Source organism: Empidonax traillii, unplaced genomic scaffold (genome assembly GCF_003031625.1).
Source record: "Empidonax traillii isolate 1590-97213 ecotype Southwest subspecies unplaced genomic scaffold, ASM303162v1 scaffold2078:size41505, whole genome shotgun sequence".
Lineage (NCBI taxonomy): Eukaryota > Metazoa > Chordata > Aves > Passeriformes > Tyrannidae > Empidonax > Empidonax traillii.
Genome location: NW_020957271.1, coordinates 20555 through 37871, shown reverse-complemented (window position 1 = coordinate 37871; position 17317 = coordinate 20555). Strand labels below are relative to the sequence as shown.

The 17317-nt window shown below is 58.7% G+C and overlaps 1 protein-coding gene across 1 annotated transcript in view; it reads right to left on the bottom strand.

Moving 5' to 3' along the window:
• Positions 1–1527: 1527 nt before the first annotated feature.
• NUDCD3 (NudC domain containing 3) overlaps positions 1528–17317 on the bottom strand; it is a 28886-nt gene continuing 13096 nt past the window's right edge. Inside the window, exons 3-6 of the mRNA XM_027909358.1 lie at positions 13000–13132; positions 8629–8772; positions 2519–2707; positions 1528–1923 (exon numbers count right to left, since the gene is read on the bottom strand). Coding sequence (XP_027765159.1) covers positions 1813–1923; positions 2519–2707; positions 8629–8772; positions 13000–13132 — 577 coding nt within the window. The 3' untranslated portion in view covers positions 1528–1812. The remainder of the gene's footprint in view (positions 1924–2518; positions 2708–8628; positions 8773–12999; positions 13133–17317) is intronic.

The following is a 17317-nucleotide window of genomic DNA, read 5'->3' as shown; positions in this document are numbered from 1 at the left end:
ACAACCCCCCATTCTCCCCAATACCGAGGCCCCCCTCCCGCATAAGTGTTACCCCAAATAACCCCTCCAGGCTCCAACCCCTCCCCTCCTTAAGCAAAACATCCGGGAGGGGCCTGGAGGGGGGCCAAAAACACCCCCCCCCTCACCTTCCCCAAGGGCACCTTGAAGCCCCCCAGTGCCAGCGGCACGATGCGGGGCGGATTTTGGTACGGGGGTCACGCACAAACAGGCCTGGACACCACCAGCAGTGCCAGAGCCTGGGGTGTCCCCCCTCGGCCGGTGGGGTGGGCGCGGGTGGGTGGGCGCGGCCCCCCCGTGGCGGGTGGGCGGCGGGCGGCTGGCGCTGCCGTTGCCATGGGGACCGTGGGCGGCCGGGGGGCCGCGGGCCCGGTGAGCGCATCAGCACCGGGAGATGCCGGCACCGGCGGGGGGGATCCGGGGGCAGCACCCCCAGCGCTGGGTGCCCACCACATCAAACCTAGCCAGCCTGCGGGGATCCCATATCCACGCCCCCACACCAAGGACCTCGAAATCCAGCCCCGCCCCTGGATCCCATATTCCGAAACCCCCACGCCCAAGGAACCCCCAAATCCAGCCCCCCTCGGGCTATCCTATATCCACCCCCTCCCGGGGATCACAAAATCCACTCCTTGCCCCACAGGGATCCCATATCCAGCCCCCCAAGGACCCTCCACATGCCCGGGGCCGATGCTGGCAGACAGACACCCCAGGCGTCCTCCTCGGGTATCCCCGAGCCTCCCCCACAAGCGAGGGGCTGGGGCGGCGGTCAGGGACACTCGGCCCCCCAGGGATCGTACCGAATCACTCACAGGCCCCCCGTGAGAAACGTGTTTATTGCAAACTGGGGGTGGGTGAATGGAGGGTCAAGGCGACGGCCGGGGACCCCTGGCCTACCCACCCCGGGGTGGGAGGGGCAGTGGGAAGCTGCAAGAGCCAGGCTGGGCCTGGGGGGGCCAGGGCTGCCACATCCCCCCTCTCAGACCTCCAAGTTCCGTGCCAGGGAAGCCCATGTTTCTCCTGCCCACTGGCTGGAGGAGTGGGCTGCTGGCTACAAGGGGGGTGGGTCTGCAGCCACCCCCAAACTCCAGGGCTGTGAGGGACACCCACACTGCTCCCTGCTGACCCCCGGGGAAGGGGAAGCAAACCCTGCAGTCTGGCTGAGGTCTCTGCTCACCCCAGGGTGCCCTGATCGCCCTCCAGTGATGGGGTGGGAAGCCACGAGGAAGCCTCCCCCGGGGCTGGGCAGGCGGCAAGGGCAGCACAGTCACCATGGGAGACCCCAGAGTGGGGTTGGCAAGGGGATTTGGGGGTGCCAGGTGGGCGGGGTGCAGGCAGAGTGCAGGCAGGGTGCAAGGCAGGGGCAGGCTCCCCCATGTGTCCCCTCATCCCTGCTGCCCGTACCCAGCACCCAGCTCTGCCCACGAGGGGCAAAGCTGCCCACAGTCAGGGCAGGGAGGGCTCCACACCCCAAGAAAACCCAAAAGCAGCATCCTCATCCACCAAAAATAATAATTATGTCACCCAACATGCTCCGTCTATTCCGGAAAAACACAGAGCGTCGGCAGCGCGAGGCAAGGGGAGGCAGGGGAGGAGAGGGGTCTCGGCGCCCGGGTTGCCGTGGTGACAGGATGTAAATCTGCCCGCCTGGCTTCCCCGCACGGCACGGATGGGTGCTGGCAGCGTGGAGCAGCAGGCCACGGGCACCGGCACGGCACAGAGTGCGAGGGTCCCAGTCGGCATCCGGGGGGTTTCTCCTCTCCCTGCTTCGTTTTTCAGTTGTTTTTGCCGCCGTCAAAACTGGACGGCGCCAGGGGAGATGTTGAACATGGAGGGGTCGAACTTCTGGCCACGGAACGGGGAGCCCTCGGTGTCCCAGCCCTTCTTTAGCATCTCGTGCACCTTCTGCAAAGAGGCCACAGGATCTCTTCAGCCGGGGGTGACCCCCTGCTGTCCCCCACACCCCTTGCCCTCCCCTGCCCCTTGTCCCCCAGGTGTCAGGGCTGCATGGCCACCTGACCAACGGAAGGGGACGTGGTGGACACCAGCAGCTCCCCCTCCACCCGAGCTGGCAGCAGCCACTGCCAAGGGCACACACCACCCCTGCTTCTCCTCACTGCCCAGGGAAGGGCAGATGGCACCCAGGGCAGCACCAGGCAGCTCCTGGGTCTGGTTGAGCCCAGACCTACGCAGATCCATCCCAGAGCAGGGCCAGCTCTGGGGAGAGGCACACAGATGTGGGGCCCGGCCACAGTGCAGGCTTATGGGCATTTGCCAAGATGCCAGGAAGGGGAAAACGAGTGAATGGCAAAAGATGGACCAGCTGAACCTCACGCCCCCACAAGGTTGATGTGGGGGGGACAGTGAGTGAGGAGGAGCTCTGAGATGCAGCAGAGCTGTGGGGCTGCCACATGCTGCACCCTTTTCCTGGGAATGGGACCCTTGGAGAGCTAGTGAGAGGGCCAGGCTGGGCTGATGGCACAGGCTGGCTGGCACCTACCAGCTCGTGGCTCTGGGGCTTGCCCTGCAGCTTCTGGTGGTAGTCAAAGGTGAGGCGGTCGAGCACAGCATGCTCCTCCTCATCCACTGTGGCCATGGAGCGTTCTTTGTTGATCTTGTCAATGTCGATCTGCTCCTCGCCCTCCAGGATAGCATTCCACCAGTACTCGTCCCCCTTGTTCAGGTTGATCTAGAGACAAGGTGTGGGTCAGGGAGTAGGGAGAGGAGCCCCCAACCCGTCTGGGACATGGTACCCTGGCCCACCCCACAGCTCCAAGGCAGTGGTGCAGAGCTTGGCCGTGCTGACAGCAGCATGGGGCTTGCCCAGGAGCAGAGGTCCAGCTCCCACTGACCCAGCCCCATGGCTGGCAGAGGGGGAGGGATGCTTGTGCCTCCCTCCCTCAGTGGTCCAAGGGTTTTGCACAACCCCACCATAGCCTCCCGCAGCCCCAGCTCAGACCCAGGGCTGAAATTCCGTCTTACACCGTGGCTCAAGGCCAGGACCAGTGTCCCTCAGGGGTGTTCTACCCACAGGTTACACCAGCCCGGGGCCGCGTGGCTTACTCAGCAGCAGCAATAGAGCCCAGGACTGTCGGACAAGGAGACTGTGTCAGGTGGAGCGTGGGGCTGGGGCTGCTGGCGTGGCCTTTCTCTAACCCAGAAGGAGCCCTGGTCTCAGTTCTCCTGGCACTGGCTCTGTGGGTGGCAGCGTGGGTGGCAAAGGAGGTGACAATGTGCTACCGCAGCTCACTGCCAGCACCTGCTTCCCATGGCACCCTGGCTCAGCAGCAGCCCGAGGGATGGATGAGGATGCTCCAGACAATATCCTCGCCGGGAAAAGCCGTTGGCGGTAGCCCCGCACGGAGCCGGCTGGATGGAGGGGCTGTGCCAGGGCAACGTGGGGCATCTCACACCAGGAACTCCGACTTGCTTTTTGTTTTTCCAGGAAGAGTGGGCTGCTTCCTTCCATGTTATTTTAGCACTAATCTCAGCAGCAGGGCAGATTTATGACATTCATTGGGCTCTGCAAAATCATCAATAAAGGCAGACAATACAATTTGCTCAAAATTCCCTGGAAGCTCAGCGGCTCCGGAGGGGAGAGCACAGGCAGCCATTACTGTTACAAAGGCAGGCGTCTCTGCAGTGTGAAGAAAAGGAACCAATTAATACAGGAGGGGGTGGCTGGGGTTTAATCCTTCTGGGAGAGCAGAGCCGGTAAAATATTCCAGCTTGGGGAAGGCGTTAGTTTTTCCAGCTAGACAGGCATGCTTGTTCTCCTTTTAATTGCACAGTTCCACTTTGGAGGGAAGGGAGAGATGCCAAGGGTTTGCTCCTGGGCTTCCCAACCCTGGGTGGGCAGGCAGGGGAATGGCAGGAGCCCCCAGAACATCACCCCTCAGCCAGCAAGCCAAGTGGAGGGGCAGCAGCCCTGGCCAGCCCATGCCTGCAGCAGGAGCATCCTCCAGGCTCCTCAGGGTTTGGAACATGAGGAATGTCCCCACCGTGCTGGTGGGGTGTGAGCTTCCCTGGTGATGGCTCCGCCACAAGCCGTGCTCCCACAGCATCGCTGTGGTTGGTGGCATGAGTGGCTGGTACGTCCCTAGCAGAGGCAGCCTGATGGCAGAGGAACAGGCAGGTGCTGCAGGAGGTCAGGCATCACCCCATCTCCATACCAGAGTACTGGGGGATGGAAAACTCACCCCTGAGCACCTGGGGATGGAAACTCATCCCCCCTCCCTTCCCTACCAAACCTGTTCCTCTGCTGGTGCCCTGCCACCACCCACACAGCTCTGCAGCCTGCCTGGGGGGATTTGCTCACCCCTCTTTATTCCAGAGTGAGAGCTGTCAAAGTGGGACTCGCTCCAAGGTGGGAGCCCCACTTTCTGGTGTGAAATGCCCACGGTCCAGGGCAAAGGTCGCTCTGTCCCTGTGAGTTTGGAGTTCCGTGGTTAGAGGAGGTGCTGGAGCACTCGCTGTGGACGGGTCTCACCTCCAAGATGGGGGACATGGACACAGGTTGATTTCCTGGACTGTGTCTGCTGATGTTCCCTGTGCAACCAGCCCATGCTTGGCTGAGCATCTGGGCTACAAGAGCTGGCAGTGATGGAGGTGCAGCTGGTGCCCCTTCCAAGCGCTTTGGGTGCCCAAAGGTAGAGGTAAGGGAGAGCTGGAAGGCTGTGGCAGGTCTCTGGGTGATGCCCCCCACACACCAGCCCTCACCCAGCCACCCACAGAGGAGGCTCTGGCATTCGGCTGACAGCCCCCCATGAGGCTGCAGGCACCCTCAGGGAGAGAGAGCTACAGAAATGGGGGCTCCAGGAGGGAGCACAAGGACAAACCCTGACCTGATTATGTTTCTCGCTTCGAGACAAGGCAAAGCTTCGCTGCACTTGACACTGCCTGCTATGAGTTTCCCAGCCAACAGCTTGGGCTGACCCTCCAGCACCCCAGAACAGCCACTTGCCAGAGGAAAGATGAGGTCCCTGCAGCATGTCCACACCTTTGGCCAGGCTTTGGATCAGCCTGGTGGATCCCAAAGGCACAAAAGCCCAGCTGAGTCTTTTTGGGGTGCCTAGGGAGACAGGAATAGCACACTCCAATGCTGTCTCCTAAGACAGCAGTGTCCTCAAGCTGAAGGGCTCACTTCCCACAGCCAGTGTCCAAAACATGTCAGCCACGTAGAGAAAGGCTGCTCCATGGAAAAGCACAGGGGTAAGGAGGGATTGCAAGACAGTCAGCAGGAGGGACCCCTCCAGCAGGTAGAAGGCATCACTGGCATGGACATGGCATCATGTCCCACCTCCATACCCTGCTGGGAAGGTCACGATCCCTCATTGTCAGTGCTGGGCTTTGCTGTAGCACAAGGTTTCTTCTCCAATCCCAAATACCTTCTCAGAGCTGGAGAGATGCTGCCAAGGGGTCTAAGTGGGTCGTAGGGAAACAACCTCTCTCTGCCTGCTTTCCTGCTGGAACCACAGCAGCCCAAAATCACCCCAAAAGTCGCTGGGAGGTGTTTAGGGGAACAGGGGAGGCAGCAGTGGCATTCCTAGCACTGTGTGGAGGGCAGGGCTGAGAGAGGCATCACAGAGTCATGTCCCCTTGGCCTCGTGGCTCAGGGGATGACAAGCCAAGGCTGTAGTATGTGTTCAAGGCAGGACTTGGTGACAAAAGCCCAAGTGTGGATAACAAAGGATGAGAGGAGGAGAAAAAGAGAGGGAAATGGAGAAAAAATTCTCCACAACGAAAATAATCCCAAATGGTGTTGTGCACAACACCCAACGGGGATTGCTAAAAACAGCTCATGCGAGGTTATTTTCATCTCACTTTCGACAAGCGAGCGGGTGTGACGGGGAAGGGAGAGCACAGGGATGACACCCAGGGCCAGGGTACGGTGCAGCACCACGGGCAGGGGCACATCCTGGGACACAATCCCGAGCAGGAGGAGGTGTGGATGGACCCCTGCCCCGTGTCAGCAGAGCACTCCACTGTGGAATGACACCAGCTGAGTTTTGCTGCCACGCACGTGGCTGTGCCAAAGGATGAAATGAGAAACATGCTGGTGTCAGGCTGGGCTCCAGCCAGGAGAACCCCATGGAGAAGACGGGGGAAGACAGACCAGTCTCTGAATGCTGGTGAGGGGAGTGCTGTGGCTGCTGGAGAGAGAGGGACATGTAATGAAGAGGATACATGGATAAGACCGCCAGGCAGGATGGGGGAAGCAGAGCTGAGAGGGGTTGTAAGGCAAGATGATCTTCCCACGATAAGAGGTGGTGGAGCAGAGAGGCTCATTTTGGAGCAGCTGTAAACGGCATCCCAGAAGGGAGGAGGCCCAGGATGATGAAAGAGCTGTAATAGCAGCATGGAGAATAGGGGTTGACGATCCCTGACATGTCCTGCAAGAGCACAGGGAACTCAACAGCCTCTCTGCACAGAGCTGGGACCTTCCCAGATGGACAGGACCAAGCAGGAGAGATTCTCCCTCCTCGGTGCACAGACCGAGCTCTGCTGCAGGGATCACCTCAACTCACAGAACACAAACAAGCAGCACTGAGGAGCCCCAAGCAGTGCCCAAGGTGGGCAGAATCTCCTCAGGCAACCCCGGCACCAGCACTGGGTGAGTTCGGTTTCGGTTGCATCATCACCCTGCCAGGGAACGCCATCCCTGGGTCCTGTGGAGGGAAGCCAAGCAGCACCTTGCAGGAGGAAGACACCCTCAACAGCTGCATTTGGAGCTCACACGGAGCTATACACAAACTGGGGTACAGAAACGGTCTGTACACCCCATCAGCCCCAACCAAACCCCAGCGGCCCCATCCAGGCTCTGAACAAAGCATTTCATTCCCACAGGGTGGGTGTCTCCTGATGAATGAATCAGGAGTCGTCGCAAACCACTTCTGGCTACTTGAGCATGGGAAAAGGAGATGCTCCCGGGCGAGAATTCCTCGCTCTGCTCCAGTTACCTTACAATTCTTCAAGCGAGATCTCATCCCACCATCAATATGTTGGCAGCCAGCTGGAGATCCTCACAACCCTGGGTTCATGCTAATTCGAGGCAAGACCCAGCTCTGGAGTTGGGGGTGATGGGCCCACTCTGCTCCCCATGCTGCCCGTGGCCACTTCAGAAGGCCCCAGGTCTCGCTCCACCCACACCATTCCCAGCCTCTGACAGGTACTGAAGAGCCATCGCCTCCCTTGCTGATCCTGGGAACACCCACCCGGGACTCCCTTCCGTGCTGGAGAGCAGCACCCGTTGGGCCATCTCCTCTTCAACAGGTTTACACTTTTCCAGGATTGTTTCTTTTCCCAGATTAGCTAATTTTCAAGATGTTTATGAACATTTACAAAATGCATGTAAAAGAAGCCACAACCTCCTTTTCCACATCCCTCCACTGGCCTGACAGCATCGGAGAAGCTTGTCCTTGCAGGGACCTCACTCATCCTTTTGGCACCAGCCTGTCACTTGGGGTACATCCCTATGGATTGGCAGTGGCTGGGTGACACTGAGCAGCCTCTCTACACACCACCTGCAGCATTCCCGAGTCAGGCAGTACATTCCCACTCTATTTCCCGCTGTAGGGGCTTGGATTTGGGTGCCCATCTGCTGACACTCTTGTGTCATGGGGTGAAAGGCTTGGAGCCTGCTCCCTCCCCTACAGGGATGGCATGTATCCCCTCCCGGGTCTCACAGCAGCCTTGGGACTCCTGAAACTCTTCTGGGTAAGTCTCTGCATGGAAAAGGACAGGGCAAAGATAGCCACAGAAAGCAAAATCCCACTCCCAGAACAATCCTAGCCCCCAAACTGGCACAGGAGTTTGGGAACTGTTTGACACTTGAGATCCCAGGGTGATGGGCAGAACCCCCACAAGATTATCTTGCCTTACAACCCCTCCCAGCTCTGCTTCCCTCATCCAGCTGTGGATACAGGTGAACTCACACCCTCAGCCTGCACATCTGGAGCACATCAGAAACCAGGCTTGGAGCTGGGAATCCACCAGTAACACACAACTGGGTGCCAGTAGCCCCTGGACCTCTTCAATGGGGATGATTTGGGGCAGCAGTCACACAGCAAACCACGGGCCTGCTGAAGGCAGACAGAGAACGAGACACAGTGTCCACTTCAAACAGGGTAAGTAGGAATCCCATGGCAGGACAGAAAGGAATGGCAGGGAACAGGCACCTGCCAAGATGCCGGGGCCAGAGCAGGGCCAGGAGAGTTGGAGGGCAGAGTCAACAAGCCCAGGTGTGCAGGACTGGTGCTGCAGCGCAGGGCCATGTGGTGGGATTGGGGACAGTGATGACCCCCAGGTAACAGCTGTGCTCCCCTGCCTGCAGCTGGAGCTGGGGACCCCCTCGCCCAGCCTGGCAGATGTGCTGCTCAGCCGGCACCCTGAGGGGCACCTCAGGAGCGGAAGGCAAGGCACAGCCCACAGGAAAGGGCAGCACGAGCCAGATGTTGGACAGGCAAAGCCAGACACATTTCTTTTCCTAGAAGAGAAGCCTTTTCTTGAGCCTCTTCCACCTGGCTCAAACTTCCAGCTGCTGCAGTTTCCCAGGTCAAGCCCAGCGCAGCTACAAGCCAAGGGGACATGGCTGGTGCAGACTGCCCTTACCAAAATGCACTTCCCGGGCTCCAGGCTCCACAGGGAACTCTCTGTATTGATCTTGTGGGTGAGTTTCCCTTCCATGAGGACATGCTGGCTGCTCCCCTCTAGCACCGCTACGCGGATCGTGCCACTGCTGATATCCACAGACACCTGGAAACACAGAGACAGACAGTCATCTGGAATGTTCCTGCTTGCCCTCTCGCTCTGTGAGTTGGGGTGTGGGGTCAAGTGCACTAGCCAGGGATGAGAGAGAAGAGCTTCCAGCACTGCATGTAGCGGGAGGGTGGGAATCCCTCTGTCATCTCATAGTGAACAGCGACAGCTTGGAGGAGTGAGGGAACCTCTCCAGGAAGGGAAAGGCAGCACAGCTCAGCAATTGGGGCCCTTGAAGGATTCGAGGCAGCTGGTTCTACCCAGTGCCTCAGTTTCCCCACAGAGAAAAGTGCACCTGTAATGCTACAGGCCTGCAGATAGCACTCAAAGGTTGGGCACCTACTTGCTGTGATTGAGCTCTTTAGGAGCAGGGTGTGTGCCCCTCTGTCACCATGATGAGCTGGGCAGGGGTGTGTGTCGTCCTCGTGTCTGGGCGGGGGTAATTTGGGGGTTCCTACTCCAGGGCTGCAGCAGCTCGTCCCCCCTGTGCTGCACCGTGCCGAAAGCCAACTCCTTAGCTCTGCTCGTGCTGCTGGAGCCAGCCCTGGGCTCGGCCCAGGCCGCCCCTCAGGCGTGCGAGGAGGGGCCGCGTGCAGGAGGAACGCTGCGGCACAGCCCGGCACCGCTCCCTGGCTCCCTGCGACGGGGACAGCTCTGTCCCCAGGAACGGGGCCAGCTCCCGCCCACAGCAGCCATATGGGGAACCCTGCTCCGACCTGCCGCGCAGGTGACACGGCTGTCCCCCGGGGAGGCAGAGGCAGCCTGTGACAGGCACGCAGTATCCTTGGTCTCCGGAGAGACCATATGCTCTCTCCTGTCCCCTTCAGCGCTGAGCTGCTGCCAGCAGAGCCCGCACCAGGCCAGGGGTTGCAGGGAAGACCTGGCTGGGAAGGGGCAGGATTGTGGCCCCCAGCACTGGCCCGAGAGGAGGAGACTGCAGTGAGATTTGCCTGCATTCTCTCCCAGAGTTCCCCCAGATCTTCCTCCCGCTCTGCAGATCTCATTTGAAATGTTATTACATTATCCATTACCTAGGAGATTTCCAGCGGCTCACTAGCTCCATGCAGGCAGGAGACAGGCAGAGCTGCTCCAGCAAGAGAGAGCACTGTGGCTGTGTCTGACTGATGTCACCTGGGTACAGCCCCTGAACCTGCTGTGTGTGACAGGGAGCTGCTGGGGCTCTGGCAGGAGCAGAGGAGGCCCAGCACACACAGCACAGGGTGACACAGGACTGAGCTCTGACATAATGGCTGGGAGCAAGACCACGGTCACTGGGGATCAGGGAAGGAACATGAGGACGGGAGAGGACAACTGGCTGCCACCCAGCACGTGGCTGCGGACGGCCTCTGCGAGAGAGAGCAGCTGCTCCTAGATGGGAAACACCTCCAGAGAGGCTGAGCACGGAGCAGCTCCCTCCAGCCCAGGGCTGAGGCCTCACTTCAGGGATGAGGCGTGAGGATGAGGCTCTGTCTTCTGCCACCACTACCCGCCCAGGCCCCCGGGTGCAGGGACAGGGCTGCTGCCGGGCTCGCAGCACGACACAGGGCCTGTCCAGAAGGGGTCCAGGGAAAAAAAGGAAGGTGACTCCTGAGTCACCCTCTGAGGAGGCCTCTTTGTGGTGTGGAGGGTCAGGGAGGTTGAAGACATGGAAGGCACAGATGCAGCATTGTGGTTTTGGGGTCCACAGGAACAGGAGCAACCAAATGTGAGAGGGGTTTTTATTCCCTGCACGAGGCAGCTGTTGGAGCTAAGGGGCAACTTTGAGGTGGCTCTGGGACCATCCAGGTGTTGGGAGAGGGAGCACAGAAGCTCAAGGAGAAGAAGGGATTCTAACTGGGCAGCCTTCACCCAATCCCTTTGCTGTGCAAGCAGCCAGAGTGAGAAGCAATTGTGACACCTGTTCCTACAACTGTGCCCAGCAAGAAGGTCCCGCTCCACACAGCAACCCCCCAGGAGCAGGGACAGGGTACAGGGGCAGAGCACAGCCCGCTGGAGAGCCCTGCCCCTCTGTGCATGAGGGACATCTCTGAGAGATCTCACATATGCACAGGGTGGTGCCTGTGGACAGTCCACACCTGGGGGAAGGCCAAGAGCAATCCTGCAGGGAACACCCTGAAAGCACCCCAGAGGCTTCAAGGCTGCCTGTCCCCAGCCAGGAGTACCTCTGCCCCCCTAAACCCCTCGCTGACTCAGTGCTTCCAGGGAAAGCCGACTCTCAGCTCTGTGCCATGGCTTTTACACCACAGCGATTTCTGTGCGCACGGAACACCCACACCCGCCCACCCAGATCAAACAAGCAAACACAAACTGAGAGAAGAATTGAGCTTGTCTCCTCCAAGTCCAGCAAACAGAGAGGCCTGGAGTCATTATCTCTATTTAAGTGCTTGGATAGGTGGGCCACTGTTGCACCCATAAGTAGATCAGAGAGGTGGGGACCAGGGAGGAAGATGCTCCCACCTACTCCATCGCCCAGTCCTGCTCCAAGGACACTTTTTTGAGCTCCATACAAGGAAACCTTAAGCTCACCAGAGCAAAAATGTGCCATAGCAACAGCCCAAATCCCAAAAAGTGTCATAAAGAAGACTGTAAGCAGCATTAGAGCTGGGCACACTCCGAGCCCAGGGACCAAATGTGGAGATTTTTAATCTCACCTTGGCAGGCAAAAGCCAAAAACCTGATAATTTTTTAAAAAGATGAAGGTGTGTGAATGCAGGAGAATGCTGCTCTTGTGCAGGAACCCATCAACAACACGACCAAAGTCAAAGAGCTTTGTAATGGCTCTGCACCCTCCTGCTCTGGCCCAAGATTCAGCCTGTCTGCTCCCATTCCCTGGAGGCTGAAGAAGAATTAAAGAATCACTTGGAAAAGGAAACTCAGCCACCAAGGGGAGCCCTGAGAGGGATGAACAAACACTAGGAGACAGAGCACAAGAAGGGGAGTCCTGCATCCGAACAGCCGACTGCTCCGAGGGCAGCACGGGCATACACCAGGGCAAGGGCAGGCAGAGTCGTGCCATGGGCACTGGTGTGGGAAGGGGTTGTCCTGAAACCCCCTCCACTCCGAGGCGCAGGGACTTTTCCACAGTGATGGCAAAGTCTTGAGCCAAGGAAAGGTCAGGAAACCGTATCCTGTCTCCGCTCCCATGAGCTCCTGCAGGCCTCTGCACCATTCCATGGCCAAGGATGGGGCAGACAGAGCCCAGTGTGGATATTTTGGCAAGGACAGAACTCCCCTGGCAAGGAGGGCACTTTTCCATGGGCAGGGAGAGGCATCGTGATCGCAGTACGATGCGGAGGAATGGAACACCCGTCTGGATAGGCCGAAATCCTTCCAAGAAACAGCCTGGGTTTGTTTTAGAGAGCTGCTGGGAGAGATGCATCTCCCAGGGCCCTGCTGTGCCTGTGGCAGCCGTGTGCTCCCTCACCCCTCTGGCCCAAGCTGCTGCTGCTGCTGCTGCTGCCACTGACACTCCTTGGCATGCCGAGGAGCTGTGTAGGCTGGAGCCGGTGACAAACCCCAGTGTGCTCCTTTCAGCCGCCCTGGAAGCAGAGGAGAGCGGAAGGTGGGGGAGCACAGGCTTCCCAAATGGAAAAATACAGAATCAGCCATGGGGAGGGCAGCACTCGAAAGAGTTCAAACTTCTTGGTCCAACTAAGACCAGCCATGGGAAGGAACAGAAGCAGTAAAGGAAATACAACGTGACCACAAGCAGAGCAGAGAAGTTCCTGCCTTGCAGCCAGCCAGGGACAGGGACTGGCTCTCAGTCTGCACCCCAGACCAGCTCCCTTCCACCCAGACCAGGTCAAGCCACACACAGGCTGTGCCTGACGCAGTTCTGCAGTGTCAGAAGAGCTGCTCCAGCAGCTCCCACTTCCAAACGGAAGGCACCAGAGGCACAACTGAGGAAGGGGTATCCATCAACAGCCATGCCCCAAAAGCCATGTTTGAGTGTGCAGGTGATGGAAACAGAGAAAAAGCACAGAAAAGATGAGGCAGTGCCAGAGAGCCTGGCTGGGACAGAGCAGAGGACACTGCGGCTCAACAGGAACATGAGCAGGCTGGGACCATCAGTCCCCACCAGACACACACCAGAGAAAAAGGCACAACTGCATCCTTCTCTTTGAGTACAAAGGACAAGGAGCCTTCCCATTCCAAACACAGCTTCCTGGGAAAGCTGGGCACCCTGAGGGAAAGGGAAAAGATTCACCGCTAACACCACTTTACCTGTTTGCCTTTGACGATGTGCTTGGGTACAGGCACTTTAATTTCCAGGTCGCTGTAGTCTTGGGACCAGGTGTAATTCTCTCGCACAGCTCCATTGTAGCTGTCAGGGTTTGTCTGGAACTGTTCCTGTCTCCTAGTGGGGGGAGAAAGGGGTGACATGTTAAAGATCAGAGCCTGGAGACAGCAGGAAGCCTGAAAGCAGGATGCAAGAAGCCCAAAGGAAGGGCAGAGACTCTGCTCGGCCGTCCTGCAGCATCCCCACCACTGGGCTGCTGCCCAGCCTCTCCCTCACTCCTGGCTCTCCATAAGGGAGCAGGTCCAGGTCAGCAGCCCCAGGACACAGGGGGACCCCGGCCACCCTACCCGTCACGGGTGACTTGCAGTTCCCTCTCCCCAGTGTGCCACAGTGGCAGTCAGGCTGCTGACAGGACAACTGGTCAGACACAAAATGGTTTGGCTGCCCAAAAGGTGCAGAGCTGGCCCCTGGTGGGCTCAGGGCGCCTTCCTGGCCACGTCCACTCAGCAAAGAGCTCCTCGTCCCGTCCACCTTCCATCACAGCATGAGCAGGGACACTGGCATGTGCTGGGGGGGCTGTGGGCTGTCCACAAAGCCACTGCCGTGGCTGCAGAGGCGGGGCCCATGGCTGTGACCTGGGTTCACCATGAAAACACAGCACTGTTTTTCCCCATCCTGATTATAGTGTTTGAGAAAGCCACCAGCTGCCATGAACAGGGAATTTGGTGACACAGGGGTGATGGAGCTGCGGAGCAGGATGCCTGAAGAACCAGCCCAGGGTGCCTGAAAAGTGGATCATGAGCAACACTCTGAGCACAACACTGCCCCTTCCAGCTGTGGAAACCTCGGGAAAGCCAAGGAGACAGCTGCAGGGGTAAGATGGGGCTTATGAGATCGATAAGCAATAATTAATACAGTGTTTCCAGCCAAGAAAGGAAATCACCACACTCATATCCCTTTCAGCCGCTGGGCTGGGAATCTATTCCACCAAACCCTCCCAGGGAGGGCTTTCAAATAAAATCAAATCTCCTCTAAAGATAGCTGCAATGCTAACAAAAGGCAGAGTTATTTTAAAATGTTTTGATACACACCTAGACTTCAACGTGGAGCTGGATAAACATGGGGCTCAGGGACTCAGGTAAGGGGGGCCAGTGAAGAGCAGCCCCAGGGCACAGGTGGCCCTGGGGAGCACATCTTCCCGTGTCCCGCTGCCTTCCTGACACCCCCACACTGCGGGACCCTCTCCAGCACTGGGCGGGGGTGGCTCCAGCAGCACGGCACCCTGAGGATTATGTAAGACCCAACGATTTTAATTAAATTAGGCTGTAAGACGGTCGGAGGGGGCTGTCAAAGGCGCTGCACACACCTCCCCCTTTTTTTTCTCTCAGTGGTTTCACTGAGTGCACTGAGGGTTTCACCCACCCTGTTACACACACCTGTGGCCTGGGGTGGTTCTGATCCGCTCCCAGGCATTGCAGGCAGCACTGGAACCAGCAGCATCTGCAGGCTCCCACCCTCAGCTGGCCATTTCGGGGGGTACCACATCATTTTTCAGGCATCTTGGCCTTGCCTGGCAGTCACCTATTGGGTGCCCATTGCCATGGAAACGGGGTTGGCATGGCAGCGCGCACCGGGCTGGCGCGTTGGCTCCAGCTGTCGCTTCCCAACCGCCCCCAGACTGTAGGAGTTGAAAAGGCTGGAGGGCAAGAGGGGGAACGGTGCAGGCGACCAGGGGCTGTGGTGACAGGGTCTGCGGGGCCCCACGCTCTGCGGGAAGCAAACACCCAAACGCAGCAGCACGTCCAGGCACCACCTCACGTGTGTCCTGATCTCTGCCTAGAGCCAGCCCAGCCGTGGCACCCAGCTTGGTTCTCAGGCACAGCTGTCCCAGACATCACCCCACAGCTGCCCCTGGCAGGGAGGAGGGTCTGTGTGCAGCCTGGGACAGCTTGGCTGGTTAAGTGCCCCCACAGCACTTGTCCCCATGCTGTGGGGTCTGCCAGGCACAGCAGAGCTTCATGGGGCTCCTGCCCTCCATTCCAGCCTGGGGAACCACTCCTCCACCCTCACATGGTGAACCAGAGGATAAACATGTCCCCATCGTAAACCCAGCTAGTTTTTTTCCTCCTAAAAGGGTGTTTCCTGCTAAATGGTGCAAGCCCCTTTCCCCTCCCCCATGATCTTCAGGGGCAGCAGAGTGGGAGGCTTTTCAACACTCCACAGTCATACCCACAGAACCCTTCAGTTCTCTGCAGCCTCCCTTCACGAGAAGCTCAGCTTTCTACCACAGAGGTCACATCAGCCAAAGCACAGCCCACCCTGATCTTCCCAAACCTGCCAGCAAGACACCTGGGGGAAGGTGGGTCAACTGGGAGTTGCCATCACAAGTGCCGGTGGCTCCCTGCAAACAGCCAAGAATCAGACAAGAATCAGCAAATGGTTGTTTCCCCCACGCTGTTCCCCTTTGGGCCTTTCCTGGGAAGAACTCAAAAGGTGCAGGAGGAGGCAGAGGCTCGTGCCAAGCCATGACTTGTGAGAGCAGATGCAGAGCATCAGAGATGGGAGAAACCCACCGGTGCAAAAGCACACATGGTGAGATGCCAGCGGCAAATGCCTCATGGCCTCAGCACAGATAAATACAGCAGCCACTCGCTGCCACAAAGCCACCAGGTCTGTCCTGGATATGCCTCCTCTTCCTCAGGAGAACAGCACTGGGGCTGAGCAGATCCCAGCCAGGCGGTTCTAGATGTTGTTGCCCCTCTCAGACCTTACTCAGCATGAACTCAAGGCAGCTCCAGAAGAAGCCAGTGTTAACTGTGTGACTCCCACAGGGAAAGTGAGGCAGAACTCATTCTGCAAGGACTCTGTTCAATGTCTGTTTGCACAGTGTAGCTACTGCGCAGGTGACAGCAGCCTTCCTCCCAGCCCAACTAGCCCTGCAGGACAACTCTGTCCCAGCTCCCCCTGACATAACTGGAGGAGGGCTGGGTGACAGAGGGACGTGTCACAGACACCTCTGCCTCCACATGAATAAGCTCAGCCCTGCTCCCTTGGCCTTGCAGCCCTGACAGCCTGGCCAGGCCACATGTGCCCCAGCCCTGCTCATCCGGCCTCAGAGGGAGAAGTTCCCCCTCATGCCCAAACCACTCTCCAGACGTGGCTGCTTGTCCTCAGGGTGTGAGTTCTGGTGCCATCACTTCTTTGCTCCTCTCCACCCCGACATCCAGCCCAAACCGCTCCAGCCCTTCCCCAAGACACTGCTGACCTCTGCTCCAGCCGTTTCCAACGTTAAAAACCCACAGATGTGAAAGTAAATGGGCTTTGTGTCCCAGAATAGGATCACAGGGGGCCTCATGAAGCCTGGATGATTCCCCTGCAAGTGTAAGCACTGGCTCTGAAGCCATGGAGGATCCGGGGTAGTGAAGGCAGGCCACAGCCTCGTTAGGTGCTGCTGACAAACAGCTGACAGATCTACCGCCTCCGGAGAAACTCTTCCTTTCCTGGAGTTTTTCCAACCAGATCTCTGCCCAGTCCAACTGTGCTTAGCACACGCCGGCGGCAGTCCAGAATTGGACCCTGCTCCTTGGCTGGGAGGCAGCTTCCCTCATCCTCTTCAGGAGACAGCCCTAGCTCAGGGCACGCTGGGCCAAGCCCTGACACCGCGCCGGAGGTGGCTCTCCTGGACAAAGGCATCCCTTGTGCCACTTCAACCGCACCACGGTGCAGCAGGTGAGACAACCTCTGCCACAAACACCACAGCTGGGAGCTGTCCCTGTCCCCAGACCCATCAGGCAAAGAGGGAGAGGCCAGATCCAGTGCACAGTGCGGGCTGCGTGGCGATCATCCCAGCAGCGTGGCTGCTCTCGGTGCCATGGTCACTCATCGGGCTGCCGGAACGCCTGCCGGGCCAAGGCAGGTGGTGGCAGGGCTGAGGGGAGGGAGGGTGACAAAGCACCAGCTTATAAACCTGAGACTTTGGCACCGCATGCACTTGGCTGCCGGGTGGTGGGGATGGTGGGGGTGGGTCTATGTGTTCTGTCTTGTTCTATTTTTGCTTGCAATGTGTCATTTTGGGGGAGGTGAAACCTTTAACAATGCACCGTCGAGAAGTAGCCGATCTGTTCCCCACTCCTCAGAGCTGCACGGCACAGCATGGCTGCGCTGTCCCTGGGACCAGAGCCACTCCCTACACGCAGGCTGAGACCCTTGGCAGCAGCACAAGGGGACAGGACCCCCTGAGATGTGGCAGTGCTGGCCCTGGCAGGCAGGCTGGGTGGCCAAGGGTGAGGCCAAATGTCGAGC